Here is a 19371-nt window from a genome sequence, read left to right as displayed (position 1 = left end):
ATATGAGAAACTTGTTTTCAAACAGGTCTGAATGAGATTGTGTTTTATCCCACATTACATTTCTTCTGTGAAGGCTTGTTTCACTGAGTTATTTAGGCACCAATTTTTTTTTCTACTTGAAAAACATTTAATCATCCTCTTTTAGATGATCAAACACCACTTTTAAAAGGTCCAAAGTCCTTGTTTGATCAGTATTTTCTCTTGATGTAAGAAGGTATTCTTGATACATTTCTGCTACTATTTAAAATTTTTTATTCCTCAAGAAGATAACAATTCTTTCATATTCTTGATAGTCCTATGATTAAAAATTAATTCATCACCCTCAAGGCCTAATGTCTAAGTTATTATCTGCATATTTCAGGCGAGTTAATAGAACCTCTGTCTGAATGTATTAAGGATTTAGTTGCTGCTAAATGCTAAATATATATGTCCTTAGGCTTAATATCTCTTGGTGTATTTGTTTTCCATTGTTGATTTTACAGGTTTGTAATTTACCTATTTAGGATTAATGACATGAAAATTTTATTGCTTCTGAAATTCTAATAACCATTTTAGTGTTCATCACTGAAATACTTTCCTTTTCCTTGAGTAGCAGAAAATTTATTTAGGGTTGGTATATCTTGTCCATAGAAGACAAAGTGTATTCTGACTTCTTTGTTGTGATTGCTTACTCTGCTTTCACCTTTAGGACTTTTGTCTAATATCCTAAAATATCGACAAAATATAATGTCATTCTTCCATTTCAGTGTTCAATAGCATTGTGAGCATAATGTGAATATGACTTCATGACAGGAAGCATTTGACTTAATTTTACGCCTTTTTCCCATAGCAATTCCCAAAAGACACAATCAATGAAGAAGTGATAGAATTTTTAGGTCCTTACTTTGAAATGGCAGACTACAACATCGAAACTGCTAAACGTGTATGTGGGAATGTGGCCGGTCTTTGCTCCTGGACCAAAGCCATGGCGTCCTTTTTTTCTATAAACAGAGAAGTGTTGCCTCTGAAGGTAAGCCTTCTGGGTAGAGCTGCATGATACGTGCCTGTGAGGGGTCTCTAGGACTTTTCACACAGCCCAGGAGTTTTCAGCCTTTGGTATTATTGTACTCAGGTCCATGGGGACAGCAAGTGACAGAAAGGCTGCACACAAGATGTTTCTTTCTTCTCTGTAATCCTGCTCCAATCAGAACGGTGTGAGCCTTTAGGCACAGACGTTCTGTAAGAAAACTAAGCCCATGTGGGCTGTTGGTAGTTTCCTATACATTGTCAACTTCAAAAAAAAAAAAGATAAAAGTAAAAAAAGAGAAAGAAACACAGAAAACTATAGCACAGAATCCCAAGGTCTTGTGTCAGGAATTCTGTAAAAGAGACAGGGTTGACACATAGACATTGGTGGCCTTAATTTTACCTTTTGGCCCCGGAAGCGTAAAATATGGGAAAAAATTGCTGACTCCTATTCTAATGAATTCTAATTTTCTGCTTGCGAACATTTATGTCAAGTTCACGTGAAGATTTGGTCTTAACACAATTTGAAAAGACCCTAAGAGCAGGTATAACCAGGAGACATAACGGAGTGTTCTCAGTCTCTGAAGTGCTGGATGTTTGCTTTGCTGCCACCCCACACCTCCTGTGTGTCCTGTGCAGGCCAACCTGGTGGTGCAGGAGAATCGCTACGTCGTGGCCATGCAGGACCTGCAGAAGGCCCAGGCGGAGCTGGACGACAAGCAGGCAGAGCTGGATGTGGTGCAGGCCGAGTACGAACAGGCCATGACGGAAAAGCAGGTAACTGCCCCCTGGCATGGGAGGGACTGTGGCAATCCCTCATTCCTTTCTTGCTTTCTCTATGCGAGGTTTGGTTTAGATCAAGGCTTCATCGAGTTTATACAAATGCAAACACAGCACATCATCCCTCACTAAGGCGTGATGTTGTTTCTAACAGACACTAAGGACCATTGGTGAGACGTCAGGGTGTTCAGCCAAAATAGGAGTCGGCTCTGGAACGTGAACATTCTGAGTTTCCCTGCAATGGGGAGGATAACTGTGTCTTGTGTAGCATTCTTTTCTCATGTTTTTCAAATCAGATCCTCCCACTTTATCTTATTTAATGTTTGAAACAATCTTTTAGGCAGTCTGAATAAATATCATGTTTTTGTAAAGCACTGTATTGTGTTATTACTACAAAAGCAATTCATGTTCCTTATAGAGAATACACATAGGTAACCTGGAGAGGACACTAGAAATATTTTGCTCTTTATCACTTCATATTTGAACATATGCCTCGAATTACATGTATTTTAAATTTATTTAAAACTGTAATAGATAATTCAGTACATACTGCTTTATAAATGGAATTTTTTAACTTAATGATATATCATGATTACACATTTTTATGAGATTATTTTTTAATGGCTTCAGAGTATTCTTATTCACAACATACCATAATCTATTTAAATAATCCTCTATTGTTTGATATTTCGCATATACAGTTGACCCTTGAATACTGTGCATTTGAAGTACGTGGGTCCACTTAGATATGGCTTTTTTCAATAAATACACATAATGCTGTAAATGTATTGTCTCTTCTTTATGATTTTCTTAATAACAGTTTCTTTTCTCTAGCTTACTTTATTGTAAGAATATATATATACACATTAGAGGCCCAGTGCACGAAATCTGTGCACTGGTAGGGTCCCTAGCAGCTGCCGGCTGCCGGCCAGGTACTCCCTCCCTTCCCCCCGGCTGCTTGCTGCTGCTGCCACTGGCTGGAGCCTCCCTCCCTTCCCTGAGTTGCCTGCCACCACTGCCGACAAGGGCCTCCCTCCCTTCCCCCGGTTGGCCCCGCCTCCTGGTCGAACTCCTGGACGGACTCCTGGTCGAGGGGACAATTTGCATACTCTGCCTTTATTATATAGGATAACATCTAACATACAAAATATGTGTTGACTTTATGTTATCAGTAAGACTTTCCGTCTACAATATGCTATTAGTAATTAAGTTTTTGGGGATTCAAAAGTTACTATGAATATTCAATTTCAGGGAGTTGGTTTCCACAACCCTCACTTTGTTCAAGGGTCAACTATTATTATGTAAATATATATAAATATTATACATGAACTTCTAGGTACTGGTTACACAGCTAAATCTTTATATCTATCATTACTTTATAAGTATACATTTTTACAAGTAGAATTAACAGTTGTCTCTTAAACATAGAATCAGAACCATTTGTTTTTAATAACTAAGCATCCAATGGCAACAGTATGTGGAAGTCTGGTTAAAGGACTTTATTGACACAAGGAGCAGCAGGGAGGGACCGGCTGAGTCAAGTGTGCCTGGAGTTTGAGAATGAGCTTCAGAACCCCACAATCTGAAGATAATCTCAAGTTTCACTTGATGTGAAAGGACATGTAGTGTAGATAAAGCAATAATGATGCTGGAACTTTAACATCAGAAATTTTTCTAATTTTAAAATAAGTATACCAGTATGTATTTCTTTATGGTTTTTGTGTGATTTATGATATTAGCATGCATGCTTGTATTTTATTTCTGATTTTCTTTTACAGAAATCACAAATGATACAAATTTCCATGATTTCTCAGTTGTTCATGTCTAGGGAGGGTCTGACAGTTGGCTCAGGGCCCCACACGAGAAATCCATTCAAGTTCCCTAAAGAGAGGCTTAGGCAGACACAGGCACACGGGAACTGAATCTTATGCTTTCCAGGAAATGAATGGCTCACATGTCTCAGAAAGGCAGATCATATATAATGTTTCAAGTTGCATTTTCTAGGCAGAGGCTGTATTTATCTAAACAAAGGTTCTCTCCTGGTTTCGACCTTTTTTAGACCTTGCTTGAAGATGCTGAGCGGTGCAGACGTAAGATGCAGACTGCCTCTGCACTGATCGGTGGCTTGGCAGGAGAAAAAGAAAGATGGACAGAGCAGAGTAAAGAGTTTGCTGCACAAACTAAAAGACTTGTAGGTATGTAAATTCCTGTGTTAATGAGGTTATGTGTTGACTGTGATAGGGAGTTAGCAAATTTAAGCTTTTATCAAAGTACAAACTCTATTACTTTAAAGTTCTACGTGTGTATGTGTGTGTGTGTGTGTGTGTGTGTGTGTGTGTGTGTGTGAGAGAGAGAGAGAGAGAGAGAGAGAGAGAGAGAGAGAGAGAGAGAGAGAGAAGAGAGTCTGCAGTGTTTCAGAAGAATGAATATTGGTCTGACATCTATACAGTCCATATTAGATGTGTTAATGACCTTTAAGCCTCTTATTATCAGGACTCTTAAATTCCATGAATGAAAGATGATATTGATCAAGGTCACTTTGAATAGAGGCTCTGTCTTCTGAGCTTTGTATCTTAAACTCAGAAGTCATCCTCCCAAATCCAACAAGAGTAAAAATTCTCCAGTGCTTGATTATAGCAGCCAATCCTTGGTGGACCATTTGGACCCTGTTTAACAGTAAACCAAACTACTGCTTATTCATCAAGACACAGCAACATGTGGTTACAGTTTGGTTTCTAGAATTTAGTTTAAAAGAATGGTGGTTTTATTTTTAATATTCTACACAAGTACAAGTCTGATCATAAAGTATTTCAGTGGTGTTTGTTTTCCATTTTAGGGGATGTATTGTTGGCCACGGCTTTTCTGTCTTATTCTGGTCCATTTAACCAAGAATTTCGCAATCTGATGTTAAATGACTGGCAGAAGGAAATGAAAGCCCGGGAGATTCCATTTGCTGACAATCTGAATCTCAACGAGATGTTGATTGATGCTCCTACGATTAGTGAATGGAACCTCCAAGGCCTACCAAATGACGATTTATCCATTCAGAACGGAATTATTGTCACAAAGGCATCTCGCTATCCGTTGTTAATTGATCCACAGACTCAAGGCAAGATCTGGATTAAAAATAAAGAAAGCCAAAATGAACTCCAGGTAATTTGTGTTTGAGTATATTTATGTTGCTAGTCAAGTTTTATTGCCCCAGAACAACAAGTATCCAAGGATAATAAAATATTTGTTATTTAGAAATAATTGTATATCTATATCTATCTATTATCTATCTATCTATCTATCTATCTATCTATCTATCTATCTATCTTTTATCTTATTTACAGAGCTTTTCTTTGTTTAAATTTACTTATTGGTTTATTTTATTAATTTATAATTACTGCCATATAGTATTATATTAGTTTTAGGTATTCAGCATAATGATCCAACATTTATGTACATTACAAAGTGATATAGAATATTAGATATTAGTATTTAGATATTGATATTTAGAAATAATTTCTAAAAATTGCATTGTTTGCCTTTGAATTGATTGCTACTAATGCCACCTTCCAAAGGTCTCAGACTCTCTTCTGTTAGTGTCTAAGGCTCTCTTTGATAAACAGAGCAGGCTGGAGTTGTGTCACGCCAAATGACAGCACTTTATAAGGGCCCTTCATAATTATTCTATGACTAGAGGCCCGGTGCACGAAAATTCATGCACTCGGGTCAGGGTGGGCCCCTCAACCCGGCCTGCACCCTCTCGCAGTCTGGGACCCCTTGGGGGATGTCCACCTGCCAGCTTAGGCTAGTTCCCTGGGGGATCAGGCCTAAGCTGGCAGTCAGACATCCCTATGGCAGCCTGGGAACCCTCTGGGGATGTCCGCCCCAGGGAGTGGGCCTAAGCCACAGCTGGACATCCTTAGTGCTGCTGAAGAGGCAGAAGAGGCTCCCGCCACTGCCACTGCCATTGCAGCCATCAGCCTGGCTTGTGGCTGAGTGGAGCTCCCCCTGTGAGAGCGCACTGACCACCAGGGACAGCTCCTGTGTTGAGCATATGCCCCCTGGTGGTCAGTGCACATCATAGCAACCAGTCGTTCCTGGTCGTTCTGCCCTTAGGGACAATTTGCATATTACCCTTTTATTATATAGGATTATTTATCACAAAAGTGATGGTGAGGGGAAGGCAGTGTTGCCACCCAGAGATGTTTCGTGCTTCCCAGTAAAGGGGAGTGATGGTCTGCTGAGCAAAATAATGGACAGGGTTTAAGCTTTCTGTATCCCTTCACACTAACTGTGGTTTCAAGTAAGGATCCCTGACTTCCCTGTACCTGTCTCTGGTGACAGAATGCTTAGGCTCAGCTTTCTGTGAGTTATCTCTGTGCATGGCAGTGTGATATCTCTGTCAAGAGCCACATTTTGATCTGGTTTCTAGATCACATCTCTAAACCACAAGTACTTCAGGAACCACCTGGAGGACAGTCTTTCTCTTGGAAGGCCCTTGCTGATCGAAGATGTTGGGGAGGAACTAGATCCAGCCCTGGAAAATGTGTTGGAGAGAAACTTCATTAAGACTGGATCTACCTTTAAGGTAGGTTAAGCCTTTTGATAAACTGTGCAGAACAATTACCATGAGACCAGGTAAATGTGACACCGATGAAATTTTCTCAATAGGCAGTAACTCAAATTCGAGTCTGGGGCAAGAGGCATTTGCTTTGTTTTCCCACACTTCCTGAGCTGGGATTAAAGTATTCAGGAGTAGTCGTTTTAGGATTATCTACTTGACGTTTGTAAAAAAATCTGACTCCATTTTGATGTTTGATTGTGGACAGTTTTCAAGCCCCATCATGCCTCTTTCCCTTTCTGTCCCAAATCTGGGCGAGCTGTTAAGAAAATCTGGGTACTCTCTCTCTCCTTTGGCACTGGTGGAAAGTTAACATCATGAAACTCCCTGTCCATGCCCATGTTTTGAACCCTCATTCGAGCCCCATACCCTCACCACCACAAAATCCCAAAACAGCTGCCCCCCTGACCCTCTCAAGAGAATTTTTGGACCTGCTTGGGGGCCTAACCTAATCTCCCAGAAAATGCCATTATGTGAGTAGTAAAGAAATCTTTTTCTATCCTTTTAGTGTATATTTGACACCATCAGTCTAGTCTTCTGAGCCAAATTTTGGGTGGGGAATCCATCTCACAACAGTTTTGGTGATAAATTCTGTATTTATTGCATGATATATATTGAACTCCCTCTCTCCTTCCTTCCCTCCCTCCCTCCCTCCCTCCCTCCTTCCCTCCCTCCTTTCCTCCCTGCCTCCCTCCCTCCCTTCCTTTCTTCCTTCCTTCTTTTGTTCCTTGTGGCTTGCAGTCATGTGAATGCCTGAGGATCATTTTTAGTATAAATTATCTCTAGGTACATAATTGCTTATAGCAATACTTGATCCTATACAGAAAGACACAGTAAAATGCATCTTTGTTTTATTACTTTTAACTTGCTTTTTTTTATAAAAAAGGTGAAAGTCAGTGACAAGGAAGTAGATGTGATGCATGGCTTCAGACTCTACATTACCACCAAACTGCCCAACCCAGCCTACACCCCTGAAATAAGTGCTCGAACCTCCATCATTGACTTCACTGTCACTATGAAAGGTCTAGAAGACCAGTTACTGGGCAGAGTCATTCTCACAGAGAAGCAGGTGAGTGACGTATGGCCATGCCCTCCTCTGAATTATATTGTGATTCTTTCATTAATGAAAACAATGTGATAAAAGTTGTAATAGGATTGAGTTCCTGTTTTATTCTGAAGTTTTTTCATTACTAATTCCCAAGTGCCTCAGATAACTGCTAACCAATATCTACTTAACATATTTCATCTGCATCTCATAAATCACATACCTATCATCACTTGATTTCATAAAGACAAATGGTATAACTATGAGAATATCAGCCTTATTTTCAGCCTCATTATCCTGTTTTTTTTTTTAAATTTATTTTCCTGAAGAGTTTGTCCTATTGTGAGTTCTATGGACTTTTAGCTTTCTGGTACATGTCTAGGTTTTTCTTTTATTCAATTCATTTGTTATACTTTTGGAATATAAAATTAAAATGCTTCACTCAGGTAACACCAAACATTGTTAGTTCATATTTGTTATTTAAGAACGTTCTGTGTATGCTGTGAGAAGATAGAGTTTCACTTTCTGGAAGCGACTGGCTCAATTATGCTCTAGATCTGTTTCTTTCTTTCTTTTTTTTTTTTACTTCTATTTTATGGGGAAACTAATGCTCAATGAATAATGGTCAATAATTTAGAAACTTCCCTGTTCTGAACCAGCATTTTCTCTAGGGAACGAGTGAGTCTTAGGCAGAGAAATCTAGAGATTTTTGAGGATTTTAATAAGACTGCTTTGGTGAAACTGGATGGACTCTGAAAGGTGCTATTGATTTTCTTCTGGATTCTTAGTTTACTTTATGGCACCTGCTACACTGGCCTACAGATTTATTTCGGTTAAATTGGCAGAATTTTTGGAGTCTTCCCTTCCCATTACTTTTACCTTTTTTGTATATTGTATCATGCTTGAGCCTTTCCACAAATAAAATATCAGGAAATAAAAAATGGCAGGAACGGATGCTAGAATGCCTGCCACAGACCAGCTATCAAGAGATAACACCTTCAGAATATGTACTTGTTCATTTTTGGCATCTCAGCGGAGGTGGTTGAGGAAGCTCAGCGCTGCTGTGTCATGATGGCAGGAAGGACTGGCCATCTTGATCCACGGGATGTAACGTCTTCAGGGCAGGACCCAGTGCGGTGTTTGAGGCTCTGCCTCACCGGTGGCCCTGGCCTCAGGGAGATAAGGGACTCTGATGGCAGTTTGAATAACATCCTTGTCCTTGGTTTTCTTTGTATTCAGCTCAGATGAATAGAGTCTCTTTAGAAAATTATTTAGTCTGACGGATTGTGGTTGCAACAAAACAGAACAGCCCAGCGCTGAGCCGTGATTGTGGCTGCAGAGGTTTGAGATGAAGCAGGGAGCACTTTAAGCTCCTTTGAAAACAAGACTTCAAACAGCTTTGAAAAGGCAATAAGGATCCCTGGCCCGGCTTTTCTCATACTTCCTGGGAAAGTTGAATGTCATCTCATTATCAGAATCCATTCCAGTCTCACAGTAAACGACTCTTAACAAAGAGTGTGGTCAGAGTAACATGACACGACACTCGTTCCTTCGGATAGTAGAGGGTCTCTTACCCTGAACCACATTATCATACAACATGTAACCTGAATTTTCTTTTCTCTAAAGCAAAGTCTCCCTCCTGCTGGACTTATTTGGGAGGATTTTAAGTGGCATACATTGCACAAGCAGCTTGTTATTTTGCAGCTTCTGATCTTCCCACCGTATCCCCGAATCTGCTCTGATTACTGTCTCTCCGGCCTGGGTGGTGGCACGTGGCTCTGAGGTGGCCTCTGGTCTTTCCGGGCATTGCCTATATTGGTTCTCAACCTTCTGGCCCTTTAAATACAGTTTCTCATGTTGTGACCCAACCATAAAATTATTTTTGTTGCTACTTCATAACTGCAATGTTGCTACTGTTATGAATTATAATGTAAATATCTGTTGTGCAGGATGGTCTTAGGCGACCCCTGTGAAAGGGTCGTTCGACCGCCCAAGGGGTCACGACCCACAGGTTGAGAACCGCTGGCCTATAATCTAGTGACTCAGTAGAGAAGAGCCCATGTCTGTGTCATATGAACACAGATATAAAAGGTTTTCTTAGGTTTAAATTGTTCCTTTGACTTCATTGATGATGTAGTCTCTCTATGATCACTTTTTGGGTGATTTTCAATATGAATGTAAAATGTCAGTATAAAATGTTGCAGAGCCAAGGGGGGTGTTGGAAGCTAGGAAGATCCCACCGATGGGAAGTTGATGTTGGAAAGCATCTAAGAAAATCCCTTAAATGTGGGGCTGAAACAAATGGTGAGCGTCTTCAGTCAGCATGAGTTGTGCATTCACTGGCCTGTAGGTTCTTCGTGTGGAAGGTGGCTTGGAGCTGTAGCTTATGCTGCAAGGGAAAGACCACTATTCTCTGATTCCATAATTTACCAGTTTCCTAGTGTCCTGGGAACATGGGTAGTGAGGAGGCCTCTCACACGGGATCTGGTCTTAGGAGTGCTCAGCTGTACAGCCGGCTGGACCCACAGTTTTGTTAGCCTCAGAAACCAAAGGAACCCCAGAGCCTATGAATGCAAGGACGGCAGACTTTTGAACTCACTTTACACTTTTCTGTGTGCTTCAAGGCAGTCATTTTAAATGTGTGAGCTGTTCAAGTTCACACCAAGGCCATATTCAATTGTTGACCTGATTGATGTACCTGTGAGTAGATTCAGACAGCCTCTGTTGTCACCAGAAGGTGATGGATCGGGACCATTTTAAGCAGGCAGTAACCCAGTGGCCCTCCAGCAGCTTTCCTTTAAAGAAAACCCAGTCTCCTAGGCTCACTCTGACCTTGGTCCCAGAAAACAAGTCGGAAACTCAAAGAGACCTCTGCAGTATTAGGAGAAAAATACTAATATCAATGAACAACTTCTACTGTCTCGCCATGCAAAGCCTCAGGGGTAATCGTTGTTTAGAATTCCGGATGAGCAGACAGGCGGATGATTGATTTCCTTTGGAGGTAGAGGAGCCTGAACCTGGTGGAGCTGATATGGGAAGTAATTTAATAAAGACACTAAACAGACAGTGTTATTGCCAGCTCCCTGGTGGGAGAGAAAAAATAAATCTGTTTCCGAGTTCTGTTGTTTAATCTTTCTGTTTTAATTAGCAATGTAAAGTGCAGAAGAGAAGGAATCTTAGGGAATGAAAGCCTGGGTGATACCTTAGAAATGAGAACTCTGAAAGGCTGTCATCTCTTTTCTGTTACTGATTTCAAACCTTTGGTTACAGGTGCCATTTATGTACACAAAGGATTTTAGTTTTCATTTGTATCTTTGTTGAAGCCCTTACTTTTTGATCATTTAATTAATAAATAGTACATTTCCTGAACTTATACTGAATAACTGCTGTGTTTTCTTATTCACTTTGGGGATAGTTTTCACAGTTTATCTAAAAATTTTACATTGTAGCCTTAGGATATAGAATACAGAGCACAAATGTTTACTGTTTTGTGTGTGTGTGTGTGTGTGTGTGTGTGTGTGTGTAAGAGATAATCCCTTTGTGGGAAAAATGCTTACAGACAAAATTATTTTGATTAATTTTCCTCCTTCATATTAATTTGAAAAAGAACTATCTTTTTATATAGTCAACAGAAATAAATTTAAATCAGTCATACAAATTAAAATATGCCTAAAACCTTATCCCAAAGTAGGTTTTCTATTTTTAAATCCTGAGTGAAAAGCAAGCAGCAATTATTCTATTTTCTTTCAAAGATAACTTTCTTTTCCTCACAACTATGGTCTGTTCTAGTGTTGGGCCACTTTTGTACCATGTAATACATACTTTGCTTTTCTAATCCCAAATACTACTTTAAATTGTACTATTTTCTTTGGAGTATATTATTCATTGGTTTCAAGCTTTGGGGGAAATGTAGTGCTTAGCTTTATTTCAAGCCTTTGGCAATATAAATGTATTACTGTATTGACAAATTTATTTTAAAGTGTTAACAATAGTATTAAATTGACCACACCATCTCAATCATAGTCAAGCTTTTACTTATTACTTTTTAAATCAGGAATTAAATAATTTGCCACTTATTGAATGCATTACTAATAACTGTGTTTATTTTATTAATAATGGTTTTTAAAGCAACCTAGAGACATAATTTTTTTTCTTTATTGATTAAGGTATTACATATGTGTCCTTATCCACCCCCCCCCCGTTGTCTGTGTCCATTGGTTAGGTTTATATACATGCATACAAGATTCCATAAATGAGTGAGATCATGTGATATTTATCTTTCTCTGACTGGCTTAATTCGCTTAGCATAATGCTCTCCAGTTCCATCCATGCTGTTGCAAATGGTAAGAATTCCTTCTTTTTTACTGCAGCGTAGTATTCCATTGTGTAGATGTACCACAGTTTTTTAATCTACTCATCTGATGATGGGCACTTAGGCTGTTTCCAAATTTTAGCTATGGTGAATTGTGCCACTATGAACATAAGGGTGCATATATCTTTTCTGATTGGTGTTTCTAGTTTCTTGAAATATATTCCTAGAAGTGGGATCACTGAGTCAAATGGGAGTTCCATTTTTAGTTTTTTGAGGAAACTCCATACTGTTCTCCACAGTGGCTGCACCAGTCTGCACTCCCACCAGCAGTGCACGAGGGTTCCTTTTTCTCCACATCCTCGCCAGCACTTGTTGTTTGTTGATGATAGCCATTCTGACAGGTGTGAGAGGGTACCACATTGTCGTTTTGATTTGCATCTCTCAGATGATTAGTGATTTTGAGCATGTTTTCATCTGTCTCTTGGCCTTCCTTATATCTTCTTTCAAAAAGTATCTATTTAGGTCTGGAGGCATAATTTTAGTTTCAATCCCATAGTTCAGAAGTGGAAACAAGGTTGGAAATGTAGGTAGTGACAGGTTGTGTGAAGCATGTTGAGAATTTTGGCCTTTTCCCAAAAGCTAAGGGAGATCTTCTGAATGACTTAGGAGCAGAAAAGGGAGACCAAGTGTGGTCAGAGTAGTCCACCATGGAATACGTAATAGTTACTGCCCCAGTTAGGGCAGGGGCTATGTAATTGGGGGGAAATGGACAGAAGAAAAACTTGCTCAGGAAAAGACTCAGTAAGACTTGGGGCGGTTTTTGGTTTTGACAGTCCCTGCAGACAGGGAAGCACGTATCCTGAGTGTGAGCGCAAGAGTAGAAAGTTCTCCTTTTTAACATCCCCTTTCATCTACATCATTATGCTTTTATGATGGTATATGAAATCTAAAGTATGATTTTTTGGGCCAACTTATGATTTTATTTTTTAAACTACTCATTTCTCAATACACATTTTAATCTTTCTGAAAAATCCATGAGGGAAATGAATCAAGGGAGGCGATAGAAGGGACGATACACATTCTGAGCAGCTATCCATCCAGTTGATGTTTTAGCTGCTTTAATAGCGATGTCCTCACAATCACTCTTGGAGCTGTTTTTATGTCCATTTTGCAGATGAAGAAACTGAAGCTTGTAGAGTTGTGTAACATGGCCAAGGTCATGTAGTTAATAAGTCCTGGGAGTTAGGATTCAAACATGTCTTTCTGATGTCAAAACCATCACTCCTCCCACTGCTCTATTCCTTCTCTTACCTGTCTTCAGGTGAGGACTTCTATAAAGCTCACCTTGAGGAACTCAGAAATGATGGTGTTAGGTATGAAATTTTAGATTATGGCAATAAAAATAATTGAAGTTTTCCCCTTTAGTTTTATTATCATTGTATTTCTTAGTGTAAACATGGTGTGAATGTTTTTTTATTATAACTGCATTTGGAAAGAAATTTTATGGTGATCTTTAAATGTCACTTGTTTGTACTAATTTCTATATTACCTCAAATTTGAGATTCTCATCTAGTGAATAAATAAATTAAAATAACCACTCAGGAAGCTTCCAAATATAAGTAACAGATGGAAACAAAGATAATAAGAGCAGGTTTTGCTTGAGTTGCTACATCTCAAAGAATTAAGAATTGATGTAAGTGCAAAGCTTTTGTTTGGCTTAAAGGAGTTTTCCTTTTCTAGAATATTACCAGACCTGACACATTGTGCTCAGACCATGAGTTGGGAGCCTGGTAGGAGCCTACCCACCAAAACTGTTCAATCAGTGGGGGGTTAACTGGCTAGAATAGAAAGCAGAGGCCAGTGGTCTTTCTCTTTGCCTTAATGCAATTGTGTTACCATAATCTTGATTTTAACTTCATGGTTTTTTTTTTTTGGTTACATAGAATTTTATGTCTGTATTTCTGATACCAAGACATGACTAGATTTTTAAATCCTGTTTACTCATTGTCCTTCCCATTTTTTGATTCTTTTATTAGCTTCAAAGTTAGAGCCTCTCACATAATGATACTTTCACATACAATTTGATTTGGTGCCAGAAGCGTTCTGTTATCGCCCAGCCTATGAGCTTCCTGCTTCCGCTGGTGTGCTCAATGTCATGGCCATTTCCTCCTTCCCCAACCCTCACCAACCCCACCTTTCCTTTCCTCTCTTCCACTGTCTCTCCCTCTCTTAACTACCAGGAGGAAGAAATAGCCAATAGGGACAATAATCTTCTGAAGCCTTCTCTCCCAAGCTGCCAATAAAAGACCTATAGGGAAGACACTTCTTCACTTCACTTGGAGAAAACAGCACCTTTACAAGCAAAGAAGATTTTTCCATTTAAATGCAACTGCAGAAGTAAATGTATTTAATCTGAGACATATATACATTTGTCCTCAAATACACTTCAATATATTTTCAAATATATGTCATCTTCAAAACAAGCTTAAGTGTAATCACAAGTCACTTAAAATGATTCAACTTTAGAAAAGAAATAGTTGGTAAAGGGGATTTGGTAATACTTTTAGCAAATTTCACATTGTTTGCTACCAATTCTTCTTTCCTCTATTAATCCTCCTTCTCTTACTTGGATGTTTTTATTTTTTTTCAACCAAATATGGTAACTATACTACAGGAGCTTGAGGACAGCCCTGTATGTTAACTTTTTAAGGAATAACCAAACAATAGTTATTAATTAAGGAAGAAAATATATTTATGCAAATTAACAGGAATTGGAGAAAGAAAGAACTCATCTTATGGAAGATGTGACCGCAAACAAAAGAAGAATGAAGGAGCTAGAAGATAATTTGCTTTACCGGCTGACGAGTACCCAGGGGTCCCTGGTGGAAGACGAGGGTCTCATTATTGTGCTGAGTAACACAAAAAAGACCGCCGAAGAGGTGACACAGAAGCTGGAAATTTCAGCTGATACAGAAATTCAAATTAACTCAGCCCGGGAGGAGTACAGACCTGGTGAGTTTGGTAATGAACTAATGTCACAGGAAAATGAAGCGGGAAATAAATGAGAATTAGAAAAATTGACATTAGGCCAATGGTCTTGCAAAGTGGGGTGGCCATTTATGTTTTGTGGCATTTCTATTAAGTAAAATTGAGATGACAATATTTTATAGTGATGTTAATTTTCCAGTTCATGTTAGTTGGCAAATCTTTTAAAGTTCCTGTGAACTTATTTTTAAACTAGAACTAAAAGGGAGAATTTTAAAAGACCAGCTGACTACAAATTAGTAAAATCTGAGGAATTAATGCATGAATTTTGGGCTGTTCATTAGTTGTTTATTATTTGACAACAAATAGCTAGTGTTTTGTTTGTAGTCTTTGTATTTGGAAGGTAGTTCTTTGGTATAATGGGAGCTCTTCAGTCTTATCCACCAATTTGATAATTGGTATTGCTCATTGGTTACTAGAGGATTGTGCTAAAAGAATTCAATCTGCTTTAATAAGTTATCATTCCTCTTGGGAAAATAATGGAAACCATATCTTCTACCAATGAAGAGTCAGGTGCATCCTCTTTGTGATGCCTTGTTTTGCCAGCTTTAGGCCAAGATTAGGCACAGCTTCTTCATGGCACTTAAGAATGAGGTCCTTCCACTGCCTACACAACTTGCTAGGTGTTAAAACCTTTGATATCCTTTCAGTTGTCTTTTCTACATATAAAGAAACAGTAAAGTGTACTTGTAAGGGATCTAGACATTCTAAAATGGAAAGTGCCATTTGACCAACACAAAGAGTGGACTACTTAAACAAAGCCTATAAGTAAGAATTAAATACAGAGGATGAGCATCACTCTAGACTCCCACTGCTGATACATAATTATTGGTAAGACATAAAAATAAAACTTGTTGTTTTCATGGAGTTGAGGCCGATCGGTCCCTGGGTCATTTACTTTCCAGCCTGATAGTACATGCAGCCTTACTTTGTCTTTCAGTGGCTACTCGGGGCAGCATCCTCTACTTCCTCATCACCGAGATGCGCTTGGTTAATGAGATGTATCAGACTTCGCTCCGCCAGTTTCTGGGCTTATTTGACCTTTCCTTAGCCAGGTGTGTGTGTGCTTGGGAAGGCAACCTGAATTCTCTATCTGTGGTCTAGATGATGACTTTACATTTATAATTTTCTTTAGCTTTGCTGAGTCTTATTCTCTTTTAAATCTAAGATTAGTGCAATAGCTACTGTGTTAACAAATCATTCTCATGTATCATTTGATGCTCAGAGAAAGCTCCACCAAGTATTCATCCATTGATTGATTCCTGTGGTTTCATGTGTTTCTGTTAAACAAGAAAATCCCCAAGACATTGTTGTGAGTGATAATGCCTGTTGGATAAAATTGATTTAGAAGACGTTATGGAGTCTGTTATGTTATTTCACAATGAGAAAATGCTTGTTATTTTAGATTTGGAGGTCTTACCCTTGTTGTGTACAAAATAAGAATTGGCCCTCCAAAGTTACTTATTCTACATTCAAGACGTTGCTTTTATGTACAATTGAAAAGGGCAGGGGATGAATCTGATTACAATGTTCTCCACTCCAGGTCTGTCAAGAGCCCAATTACAAGCAAAAGAATTGCTAATATCATAGAACACATGACCTATGAGGTCTATAAGTATGCTGCCCGGGGCTTGTACGAGGAGCACAAATTCCTGTTCACCTTGTTGCTTACACTGAAGATTGACATCCAGAGGAACTGGGTCAAGCATGAGGAGTTTCTCACCCTTATTAAAGGTCAGTATCACCTCTGAAGCATTGTACACAGCTGCAGGGATAGGAATGATTGTGAAGGTCCTGTGCAGTAATTTCTTCTGGTTATATAATAGTTTCTTTGCATTTCATTGAAGATTGCATTTATGTGAGATATTTGTTCATTTATTGTATGAGTATTTGTTTAGAACCTACTGTGTGCTGGGGCACAGAATAAGCGCTTGGAACACATCAGTGAACAAAAAGAAGAATCTTGCTTTTGTAGAGTTTATATATTTTTTGGGTGGGTGATACATAAAAAAAAATCATAAAATAATAAGTACATTATGCAGTATGTGAAGAGCTGGTAAGCACGTGGAAAAAAAACAGCTGGATAAAGGGTGTGTGAGGTAGGGGATGTTTAAAATTTAAATGGGATATATGGGATCTTTAATGGGGTAGACCTCCCTGAAAGATGGATAGGTAAGCAAAGGCCTGAAGGAGCATAGCACTGGTTCTGGGGGACATTTAGAGGAAGAGTGTTGAAGGAAGAGGAGCCAGTATCAAGGGCTCCATTGAAAGCAAGGAATATGATGGAGGGAAAGCAAAGCAAGCCGGGTGGCTGGAGTGGGTGGGTGAGGCACCCGTGCAGCTCAGCCTGTGGACACTTATTCTGTATCTGCTGAAGCATTGCTCACAGACAGGTCCCCTATGCCCGTGGTCAGCAAACTGAGGCTCGTGAGCCACATGCGGCTCTTTGGCCCCTTGAGTGTGGCTCTTCCTAAGCCTTAGGAGTACCCTAATTAAGTTAATAACAATGTACCTACCTATATAGTTTAAGTTTAAAAAATTTGGCTCTCAAAAGAAATTTCAATCGTTGTACTGTTGATATTTGGCTCTGTTGACTAATGAGTTTGCCGACCACTGCCCTATACCATACACTGGAACAAGACAGCCCAGTGGAAGGTGGGGAAACATAAATTCACTATCACATTCTTGAATGTCAGGACAACAAATATTTATTTTATTTTTTTAAAAAACATTTTTATTGATTTCAGAAAGGAAGAGAGAGGAAGAGAGAGATAGAAATCTCAATGATGAGGATCACTGATTGGCTGCCTCCTGCACTACTGGGAATTAAGCCCACAACCTGGGCATGTGCCCTGACTGGGGATCGAACTATGACCTCCTGGTTCATGGGTTGACACTCAACCACTGAGCCACACGGGCTGGGCAAGACAGCAAATATTTAATGTGCCTGTGAAAATGATAGTAGGGGTCTAAATGGTTTTATCTACTATACTTTTCTAAACAAAGCCTTTAAAAATAAGACACCATTTTATCTGGGGGTTGGAGTGGATTTTCATGACTTTACCTGGAGAGTGGATTTGCAGAGAACCTTGAAGAGAACCCCAATGGGGATAGTAGGGAGGGGGTGTGTATATGCACATGCTGTGCCCTAGAGGGTGTGTAGTCATACTGATATATAGATAGATAGATAGACAGATAGATAGATAGATAGATATCTATATATATACAAATGCATATTCATGTTCATATACATATGCATATCCATCTTATAGTAGCAGCAAAGACTCATTCAGCTAGACCTGAGCTTACAAATGTATGTTTATGGACAATTCTCTCTCTCTCCCTCCAATTTGTTGTCTCTTGTACTCTTGCTCCTCAGGTTTTTTTATTTTCTAAGTTTCCTAAAGCTGATCAAGTAGAAGGTGAGTGATCTGGAGAGACAACGCCTTAGATAGACATGCATCATATATTACCGATTTCTGGCCTCACTACTCTGGTCCTCTAGCTTACTGAGCTTTCCTAGGGGAAAGTAGTTCCTGATATCCTAAATTCAGGCATGCATTTCCTTGTGGAAATGACTCTGAGCTTAGCATCCTCGACCAGGTGGAGCTAGGATAGAATCCAGCATGGGCCTGGCTCCAAAGTTATATTACTGATTCTTAAATGTGTTTTTGTGAAATCACCTATTCTTTCATTAAATTTTAAATCTTGTTCATCACCATGACTTACATTTCTGAGCTTAAAAATGTCAATGTAGTAAAATAATTGGATTTAACATAGTTTAAGCAAAAGTTTTTATAGATTGTCTTAAAATAAAAAAAGAAAGTATAATAGCTTTATATGTTTAATTTTAAAGGTGGTGCCTCATTGGACCTTAAAGCTTGTCCTCCTAAACCAGCTAAATGGATCCTGGACATGACCTGGTTGAATTTGGTGGAACTCAGCAAACTTAGACAGTTTTCAGATGTCCTTGATCAGGTAACCTGTGTTAATGATAATGTCGCAGTGAGCTGCTACAATATTCCTGGAAGAGAGGGGTTTCTTAATATTGACACTTGTAAAATGCATGACCTGTGTTTGACCTTCCTCAGAGCTCACTTACACTCTGATAAAGCACACTCCACCCATTGCAGACTGGTCTTGCCCTAACAAATTATTTGCTGAGGAAATCTAACTGATGCTGCCCTGTGCCATGTGTCAGTATCATCAACTGGAGATCCACAAGCAGAGAAATGGACAGATTTATTTAGGTGCAATAATTAGATATACTTAAGAGGTTGTGCCTTCTTTCTACAGGTTAAATATGAAAAAAAAATATGAACAGTCTTCTTCTTTATACTAAATATACTGATGCTGCCCTGTGCCATGTGTCAGTATCATCAACTGCAGATCCACAAACAGAGAAATGGATAGATTCAATTAGGTGCAATAATTAGATATACTTAAGATGTTGTGCCTTCTTTCTACAGGTTAAATATGAAAAGAAATATGAACAGCCTTCTTCTTTATAGTAAATACTAGAGGCCCGGTGCACAAAAATTTGTGCACTCGGGGGGCAGGGGAGGGGGGGTA

The 19371-nt window shown here is 39.1% G+C and overlaps 1 protein-coding gene across 1 annotated transcript in view; it reads left to right on the top strand.

The window, feature by feature from the left end:
- Positions 1 to 19371, top strand: part of DNAH5 (dynein, axonemal, heavy chain 5) — a gene marked incomplete at its 5' end in the record, with an annotated part of 180665 nt that overhangs the window by 134433 nt on the left and 26861 nt on the right. Inside the window, 10 exons of the mRNA XM_014543525.1 lie at positions 830 to 1009; positions 1645 to 1782; positions 3845 to 3980; positions 4622 to 4938; positions 6209 to 6364; positions 7284 to 7466; positions 14523 to 14766; positions 15740 to 15854; positions 16343 to 16533; positions 18656 to 18777. Of these exons, the coding sequence (XP_014399011.1) occupies positions 830 to 1009; positions 1645 to 1782; positions 3845 to 3980; positions 4622 to 4938; positions 6209 to 6364; positions 7284 to 7466; positions 14523 to 14766; positions 15740 to 15854; positions 16343 to 16533; positions 18656 to 18777 (1782 nt within the window). The remainder of the gene's footprint in view (positions 1 to 829; positions 1010 to 1644; positions 1783 to 3844; positions 3981 to 4621; positions 4939 to 6208; positions 6365 to 7283; positions 7467 to 14522; positions 14767 to 15739; positions 15855 to 16342; positions 16534 to 18655; positions 18778 to 19371) is intronic.

The sequence above is a fragment of the Myotis brandtii genome, unplaced genomic scaffold, assembly GCF_000412655.1.
Source record: "Myotis brandtii unplaced genomic scaffold, ASM41265v1 scaffold328, whole genome shotgun sequence".
NCBI lineage: Eukaryota > Metazoa > Chordata > Mammalia > Chiroptera > Vespertilionidae > Myotis > Myotis brandtii.
Note: the sequence above shows the minus strand (reverse complement) of the source record. Positions and strands in the feature narration are given on the sequence as shown.